This window comes from Dipodomys merriami, unplaced genomic scaffold (assembly GCF_024711535.1).
Source record: "Dipodomys merriami isolate MVZ:Mamm:240054 unplaced genomic scaffold, mDipMer1.0.p SCAF_136, whole genome shotgun sequence".
Lineage (NCBI taxonomy): Eukaryota > Metazoa > Chordata > Mammalia > Rodentia > Heteromyidae > Dipodomys > Dipodomys merriami.
Window position 1 is genome coordinate 360,267 of NW_027202671.1, and position 9,276 is coordinate 369,542.

A 9,276-nucleotide genomic window follows, 5' to 3' on the forward strand; every position below is an offset into this window, starting at 1 on the left:
GGCTACCTGGTAGCATGAGGTCAGGGAACAGGACTCTGAATCTCAGCCCAGACAGGCATGTGCCTTTCTCCTAAGATGCAGACACACTGCCTGGGATGGAGAGGCTCAACGACATGGCTATAAAGAGTTTTGTCGACTGGAAGCTCTATATGGTAAGAGGATTTCCCAGAGGTCATATTAGTCCATCAGGAAGGTGGACAGAAGGACCCAAGAGTCCCCTCCTCACATTGTGGCCAAGAAAATGGATATAAGGCTAGGCTGCCCACCAGGGGCTTGATTCTGTGGCCAGACACAGCATCAGGGTCTCTCTCTGCTGCCTGTGTTTGCACTGTATGTGTGTGTGTGTGTGTGTGTGTGTGTGTGTGTGTGTGTTGTGTGCGCGTGAGCGCGAACACATACACGTGCACATGTGCGTATGCACACACACATGCATACCATGCATAGGTATGCTGGGTGTCATAGGCACCATCTGTCAGGATCTGAAAGGCTTTTGATATAGCAGGCATTTTCTAGTGCACACGGGAAGGAGGTCATACCAGAAGGCAGTAGGTGGTATTCAAGACTTTCTAATTTTGCTCCCCCAGGTCTCAAGGGCCTTTAGAATGGTCTGTGAGTGTGACAGGGCAGGGCTAGGCAGTGAGGTATATGGGGAGCAGCTCTAGGGAGGAAGCTACTTGGAACCTTCCAGAAGCAGTGGCCTGGCATTGCTGCAAGTCACCCTCCCTCCACAACAGCAGCACTTTCCACCTTGTTCTGCTGCTACTTGTCCTCTTCACCGGGGACAAGCATAAGTGGACAGACAGCCAGTGCGGTGATTCACGAAGTGTGACCTGCTTTTTCTCCCTCCCTGTCCACAGTGATTGCTCTCTTGTATAATCTTATTATGTCCATGAGTAGGAAAAGACCCAAAGGACTCTGCACCTTTATATGAGACTCAATCCCTGGGTGCCAGTGGCTTACATCTGTAATCCTGGCTACTCAGGAGGCTGAGATATCTTAGGAGTGTGAGGTTACAAACCAGCCTGGGTAGGAAAGTCTGTGAGACTCTTAACTCCAGCTAACCACAAAAAAAAAAAAAAAAAAAAAAAAAGCACTGCTCTAGGTGCAGGGTCACTTTGGAAAACAAAGCAGAACAAACGTTCCACTGTAGTCTTTGGGTCTCAGAGCTAAGTGACAAACACAGTGAACAGAAAATCCAGACTAGAGGAGCTGACCCCATCAATGTACATGCAGGTGTCTGGCATTGGAGCAGACTCGCTCTCCTCCAGTTGTCTGCAACCTGTCCACATGAGGCAAGCCCAGACAGCAGGTCAGAGCATAGTCAGTAGCCTTATTCCAGGTAAGGATGCAGAAATACAATAAAGAGCTAAGAAACACAAGCCCTGAAGCCTCAAGGACCTTGGAGCCCCATGAAAACTGTGATAGTCACAGCTTGACCTTGAGTAGCCAAGAGGAATCTGAAGTTCAACCAGCCATGTGTGTGGCTGAGAACTACTGGGAAAGGCCCATCTGAGCTGCATCAGCATAGAACACATGGGGCTGCCTTTCCCTAGAAAAGGTTGTTTCTGTGAAGGGGCTCGTCCAGGGATGTCAGAACTGGAAGAAGCAACCTTCATGTCTGTTGGGGGATCCCAGATCTAACCACAGAGTAAACATTTGCCCAAGGACTGAAAGAATAGAAGCATGAGGAAGTGAGGGTTTTCACATATCAAGTGGACAGTTCAAGGGTGAACAAATGCAGCAGTGGTACTCAGTGGACACTATGTTGAAAATGAACTGTACAACTTGTGAGTGGGGATGGGAGGGAAAAACTGGGAGAGAGTGATATTGTCCAGAAAGAAATGTATTCTTTACCTGACTTATGACAGTAACCCTTCTGTATATCACCTTTTTAATAACAATAAAAATACTTAATAAAATAGATAGCTCTTCTGTCCCCTACTGAGGACAGCCACGGTGATCTGGAGATACAGTTCCTATCAAGTTGCTGATGAGAAAATAAAGAGGCAGGACACACACACACACACACACACACACACACACACACACACACACACACACACACACACACACACACACACACACACACACACACACACACACACTGACATATAGCTTCCAAACAGGTCCAAACAACTTCTTGCTGTAGATACTGTTATTACCATTTAATAGATAAAGAAACAGAGTCACAGAGATGTTAAATAACTTGTTCAATGTCACATAGCCAGTAGAATGGGGAGGTCAGAATTTACATGGACTCAGTCTGATGCTGTGACTGGTGCATTTTTAACCACTGAGCTCTATTGCACAGAGGTGCACCTGTGTGTGGGTGGGCATGGATTGTGTCGGGGGTAAAAAAAAATCATTTCTCCTATCTCAGCCTTGACAATGCGCTAGTGTGCTGGCAGCTGCTTTTGTGGTGTCACTGATAGATAAGGTGACAGTGAGCCCTGGTGAGAGATGTCCCCAGCCCACCGGGATCCCACAATTGACTTTAGATCTAGCTAGTGGCGGGGCCTAAGGATAAAGGGAGTGAGTACTGGAGGTGTTTTCTTATCTGAAAACTGCATTTGCAAACTGGATGGGATAGCACACGCCTGAAATCCCAGCACTCAGGAAGCTAAACAAAATAGGACACTATATATGTAAGTTTTCATACTCTGTTTTTGTTTTTTGTTTTGTTTTTAAGAATTGGTAGAACGCAAATTGATCAATATGTAACATTTGTTTCAAAGTGACTCTTTCCAGTAACGTTTTGAGGTATTTTCAGCCTGTGAGGCCACTTGAGGTTTTCAAACACCAGTTAGTCAGCCAGGTACCTAGTACTCTAGCTACTCAAGAGGCTGATATCTGAGGATCACGGTTCAAAGCCAGCCAGGGAAAGAAAGTCTGTGAGACTCTTATCTACATTTAACCAGCAAAAAGCCAGAAGTAGAGGTGTGGCCCAAGTGGTAGAACAACTAGACTTGAGCCAAAAAGCTCCAGAACAGTGCCCAGACAGTGCCCCAGGATTGGCAAAACAACAACCAAACCAGTTAGCAAAACCAGTTAGTTAAATTGAGGGCCTGACGTGACTATGGGGACACACACCAGAAGGTTTCTACTATGTATCAGACCTTGTCTGAGGGGTGGCTTGACTAACTCACTGGGTTTTTGCAACTGACCTAGAACATAGGTACTATTGTTGGCCCATTGTAAAGATGAGGAAACAAAGGTTTGGTTGAGGAAGGAAGCAGCATTCAGAGCCAACACAACGTGCCATTCTAGCACAGATTTGGTATAGAAGGAAAAATAACCCTTAATAGCATGGTTCTTAGTTGGGTGCCAGTGGTTCATGCTTGTAATCCTAGCTACTCAGGAAGCTGAGATCTGAGGATTGCCATTCAAAGCCACCCAGGGCAGAAAAGTCCCTGTGAGACTCTTATCTCCAATTGACCACTCAAAAACCAGAAATGGTCCTGTGGCTCAAAGTGGTAGAGGGCTAGCCTTGAGCAAAAAGAGCTCAGGCCCTGAGTTCAAGCCCCACAACCAACCCCCGACCCCCCCCTTCCCCCAAAATAGTGTTGCTCTTGTATGGTACCTCTCACATTCTTTCTACTATAATATCTTATTTTATACTATAATATCATATTTTAGTTTTGTTTGTTTTGCCAGTCACAGGGCTTAAACTCTGGGCTTGGGCGCTGTCCCTCAGCTCTTCAGCTCAAGGCGAGTATTCTACCACTTGAGCCACAGTGCCACTTCCATTTTTCTAGTAGTTTATTGGAGATAAGAGTCTCATGGACTTTCCTGCCCAGGCTGGCTTTGAACCATGATCCTCAGGTCTCAGCCTCCTCAATAGCTAGGATTACTGGAGTGAGCCACCGGCGCCTGGCAGTTTTTGTTTTTGCCTTTTTTTTTTTTTTTTTATTGTTGTTGTTGATTGTGAGGCCTGAACTCTGGGTCTGGGCGCTGTCCCTCAGCTCTTCAGCTCAAGGCTAGTGCTCTACCACTTGAGTCACAGTGCACTTGCAGCTTTTTCTGCTGATGTGGTGCTGAGGAATTGAACCCAGGGCTTCATGTATGCAAGGCCTGAGCCACCTTCCCAGCCCCCATATTTTAGTTTTAAAACAGCTTTGGAAATCTGACTGCTCTTTTTAGGATAGACCAATTAAATAAGTCTGTCAGGATCTGAAACTTGTTATTTTTTTCCCCTTCACATAGAAAGCTGTATAAAATTACTTAAATATAGAAAAAGGTATAACTTGGCAATAGTGAAAAGTGATTAAGTGGAAATTATAGACCAACAGTTAATTTAAAAGGCAACATGACACAGATTAAAATTGTTTTTTAAGTGCTCCCAAGGTGGTAAAATTACCTCACAAGACCCAGCACAATCAAGGAAGAGTTCATCAGAAATAAGCTGGAAGGGAACAAAAGCAAAACAATGGAGTTTGTTCTAGAGTTCACTCCCATCGGCAGGAATTCCCAGAAAGTCCAGACATGTTTACAAAAGTGCTCAGTGTTCCATTGGAAACGGGAAGCGTTGGCCATGATAGGTGTAAGCCATAGTCAATTAGATGTCTGCTACTGCAAAGCTCAACAAGTATTTATTGAGATGCTGCTGTGAGCCAGGCACTCTGCTAGAGTGCAGAGGCTGTAATAGTGAACAGAGCAGGCCTAACCTCAGGACTGGTATTCTGTTGTCGTCATTGTTGTTGTTGTTATCTTTAAACAGTTACACAGGAGAGTTCAACTTTTGTGAGTACGATGCATGTGAATCTACAGGGAAGTGGTGCTGTGGACAGAGGCATGTGTGGCTGTCACACGGGGAGTGCTTACTCACCCTATATTTGCAATTATGCAAATAAGAGGCCATGGCATTGGTTTGTTTCCTAACCCTTAGCCACAGCAGATTGGTCTAAAGGAAGGAATTGGCCATGGTTGGACTAATCAGCTTCCTCTCCTGGGCCTTGGAGTTTGGATGCTCATAGCTGTCCATGGCTCCTCAGTGGAAAAGCAGCAACCATGTGCAAGCAGCCAGTAAGGCTGTGGTGCCTTCGGAAAGTTCTTCTTGAGTGTCACAGCTTTATCTGTCTTGAAACCTTCCTCCGAGCTCTTGGTAATAATGCCTTTTTACAGCATTATCAGAGGTCAAGAGTGTTTCTACTCATGAAACTGTCAAAACAATATGGTCAAATCTGCTGTGAGAAGACTGGGTAAACAAAATCACGTGAATTTTTTTTTTTTACTGTAGGACCTGTGTGTGTGTGTGTGTGTGTGTGTGTTGAGACTTGAACTCAAGTCTCGAGTGCTGTCTCTTAGCTTGTTTTGCTCAAAGCTAGCGCCTAACCACTTGAACCATACATATCTATCTCTACTTCTGGCTTTTTGATGGGTAATTGGAAATACCCAGCCTGCCTGGGCTGGCTTCAAACCATGACCCTCAGATCTTACTCTCCTGTGTAGATAGGATTATAGGCATTTGTCACCAGTACTTGGCTACTGCAGAACTTTTTGGAGCCTTTATTTGTTAATATACATTCCAAAACAATCTATGGTGTTGCCCAAACTCCTGCTATACTCTAACTGGTTAGTCCCGCAGAATGCTTTGGGGAATGCAAATCCATTTATACTATAAGTGAGAAGGAATTAATGCACAGAGAGGGAGAGGATTACCCAAAGCCACATAGCCATGTAACTGTAGAAAATGTCCTGCTGGCCGAGGCCTTCCCGTGTTTTTCTCATTGAGCCTTCCTGGACATGAGCTTCCCTGGCTGGACGTGCATGTGCTGGAATTCCTGGGAGGAGGTGGGTGATGGGCACGCAAGTGGAATGTAGACCCAGGAGAAAAGGTGGGATCAAGAATTGAAGCCCAGTCTCCTGACGAGTGGGTGGCAGCTGTGGCTGAGCAGGGTCTGAGATCTAACAGGCCTTGCTGCTGGCCTAGGCTGCCCCAGCCACCTTCACAGTGTGGCCAGGAGGATGGCTCCGGCCTTCCACAAGTTCCCCAAACCACAGGCAGGCTGGAGAAGAAAAAAGCTCAAGGCCCGGTCCATGGCAGGGCCCGCCCAGGCGGCCAGCGCCGGGATGACGGGGGTCTGTAAATCACCCTGTGAACCACAGACCCAGTGCCATCCCCACGGGTTTCCTTTCCGCTTCTTAATCCTCCTCTGCAGACTCAGTAACAAAAAGCAGATTCCTGCTGGGGCCAGCCAAGCACAGTGGACTGGGAGAATGTGAGCCGAGGATTTACCACATCAAGACCCTGCCCGCCTCTCACTTTTCCTTTTCTCCCCACTAAGCCACCATTAGCTGGACAGCTTTCCTACCCCTGGCCCTGAGCCTTCATCGGGCTTGGACCCTGCTTCCAGCCTGGCCCAGCCTATTGGATCTTGGACCACATCTTGGCTGAGCTTCTACTGGCGCCTTTGGCCTCTAAGACACACCAAGGCCTGTGGTTAGCAGCCCTCTAGCCTCATGGTTTGGCTGCTTCCTGTTCCCCAAGCCTCACTTCACCCGGGCAGCCACTGTGTGGTAGAAGAAACACTGCCGTTCTGGATTCAAATCCTGCTGCCTCCAGCTTTTAGCACCTAACTCTCTGTGCTCACAACCGATTACCTTGAGATGGGATGTGAGGAAGCACTCTGGCATGTCTGATCTTCCTGACAGATGTTTTGCTTTAACAAGAAGTACTAAGCTATGTTCAGGGTTGTTGCAGGACGGAGAGAAGGATGTGCAGTCGCTTTATTTGGGAGTGTGTTGGTCCAAGGGAGGGAGCCTGTGTATTCTTGTCCACGTTCCAGGTGGACTTGGACACCACCACCCCCTCCTACTAGCTTTGACCTTCCCCAGAGGGTCATTGCCCATGAACTTTCTTCCCTTCCTCCTGCCCATTCTTGGAAGCAAGGTACATCCTCTGATCAGTTTTCTCCAGATGAGCATCAGGTTCAACTGCCAATACAGATGCAGCAGGTCAGGGTTTCTACAGACTTTAAGGTGGTCTTATCCAGCAATTTCCAAACTGTTCCCTTAACTCTCGGGTTCTCGGGATGTCTCCATGTCACCAGTGGAGAAAGCACAATAGAACTCAGTCCTTCTCTGTCCCTGTCCCCCTTACCCTCTGATCACCCAAAAGGACAGAAGGGTTAATCTGTTTGTTGGGTCAGCATTCCACAGGTCACACTTGATTTCTACTGCTTAGAAGGAAGTTTGGAAATGACTGATCTGCTTAGGCAGATGGGGAAGTTAAGTGACTTGTATCAGGTCACCTTGCTGGCAGCTGAGGGGCTGCATATAGAGTGCACCTTGGGCTTCCTGGTATAATGTTCCTTTCCAAACTGTGTGGGGGAAGAGGTACCATGGACAGCCACTCCAGTGGGGGCCAACTAGCCTGAAGAGGAGTCCCCCCCTCCCCAGATGAGCCTGACTGGGATCCCTGTGGATCATGGTGTCAGTACCCTGGGTCCCTCCTCACAAGCCAACCAGACATCAGGGGCTCTAAGTCCAGAGTTGTGGAGGAAAGGGACAGTGTGGGCTTTGGGGGGTAGCCAGTCCTGGATTCAAATCTGGCTCTATTTGTTAACTGTGCCCCACAAGGTACACTCTCCTGCCCCAGGTCCACAAGTGTGATGGTCTTTCTGGGGCAGGAGCCGTGGGGATCATGTGAGAGGACATTCTGGGGGTGCCCACTTGGCATCAGGATGATTAGAGGGCGCTTCTTTCTGATGGTTGCTCATTTCTTTCAGGAATGACACGTGATGGACAAGACCAAGGACACTGCTGTGGGTCACTTCCTAGCCAGGCTTGAGGAGACGGGGAGCCTGCCAAACCAGCCTGGCTTGTTGTCTTCTCCAAGATGCTGCCAGATGCTCAGTCCACCTACTGCCTCTCAGGGTCTTCAAGGACAGCAGCAGCCTGCCTCCCTCTCCCCTTCTGCCCTTACCCAGTCACTCTGTGGTTATTTTGTACTTCGGGCTCTGCCTGGTGGGGAGGCAGTGCTCAGCTGCAGAAGTTTATTGCCAAAGATTCTACAGAGACACTAAACAAAAGGGGGGGGGATAAAACCCAACAGTGAAAAGCCACGTCATTGCTCCATGAATTCTTTTTCTCCTGTTGTCCACGTCCCATCTCAAGCCAAAGATGAGCCAGTACCTTCACCCGGAACTCATACAAGGAATGGACATTTGGTGCCATCAGAAGCACTTGGTCCTCTAATCCAGCGTTGTGTCCACGACTGGACCCCGAGCTGTATGGATACATGACAAGCCTTCTTGGGACCATGAGAAGGAGGTTGGGTGGAGGGTACCTGGCTGCCTAAGTGTCTAACTCTGATTCTTTATGTTCCTGGGGCTCAGGCTCTCTCTTGGGCCTTGAGTATCAGAGAAGGGAGTAAGAGGGGAAAGAAGCAATATTCCCCCCACACCTCACTAAGGGACTTGCCCCAAGGCAACCTACCCAAAGACCTTTGCTCCAGAGCTCAGCCCCTATCAGCTGCCTCTCCCCAGTGTTCCCCCTCAGCTGTTGGAACTGGGCAGACAAGATGGCACCCTGCTGGAGGCCAGTGGTCTATGGCTGGATGGGCAGAAGGGCAGAGGGAGGAAGGGACCACGGAAATGGGCCAGTATGTGGGGGAGGGGCATGTTCAAAACCAAGGCCTGCTCCTCCCTTGTACTCCAGAGGCCAAAGCTGTTCACATCTGTGCTCAACCATCTGCTTCAAATTGAAGTAAAAGTCCCAACATGTAAAGAAAATGCTTGTGTTGAATAGACTTGATGTGTGACCAGGACTTCGACTGATCATTGGCTGGGGAGTTTTAAAGAAGGAGGCTGGTGTTTATCTAGAGGTTGAGGGTCCTATTATTGTTAATCCTGCCATCCAGACAATGAGGCCCCGAAGAGACAAGGCTGGAGAGTGACAGAGCCAGGTTTTGTTTTTGTTTTTGTTTTTTTGGGGGCAGGGAGGAGGTGGGTGGGGGGTAGGAGGAAGCAATAATGGGCCTTACACTTGCTAGGGAAGTTCTCTACCCACTTGAGCCCTGCCTCCAGCCTTTTTTGGTTTAGTTTTACAAATAGGATCTTGCTTTTTGCCTGGGACCAGCCCAGATTTTGGTCCTATTGATGCTTCTTACACAGCTGGATGACATGTGTATACCACATAGCCAGCTTTTCATTGTTTTAAGGTGGGAGTTTTCTCCCACCTTACATGACTAGCCTCAAACTCCAATCTTCCTGATGTCAGCTTCCCCTCCAGCTCAGATTACATGTATGAACTCCTGAGCTGGCCAGTTCTTGAAAC

At 48.0% G+C, this 9,276-nt stretch overlaps 1 protein-coding gene across 1 annotated transcript in view; it reads left to right on the forward strand.

Moving 5' to 3' along the window:
- Window positions 1-8,759, forward strand: part of LOC138825219 (transcription factor ATOH8) — a 29,764-nt gene extending 21,005 nt beyond the window's left edge. Inside the window, exon 3 of the mRNA XM_070019610.1 lies at window positions 7,728-8,759. Within this exon, the coding sequence (XP_069875711.1) occupies window positions 7,728-7,733 (6 nt within the window). The 3' untranslated portion in view covers window positions 7,734-8,759. The remainder of the gene's footprint in view (window positions 1-7,727) is intronic.
- The last annotated feature ends 517 nt before the right edge of the window (window positions 8,760-9,276 follow it).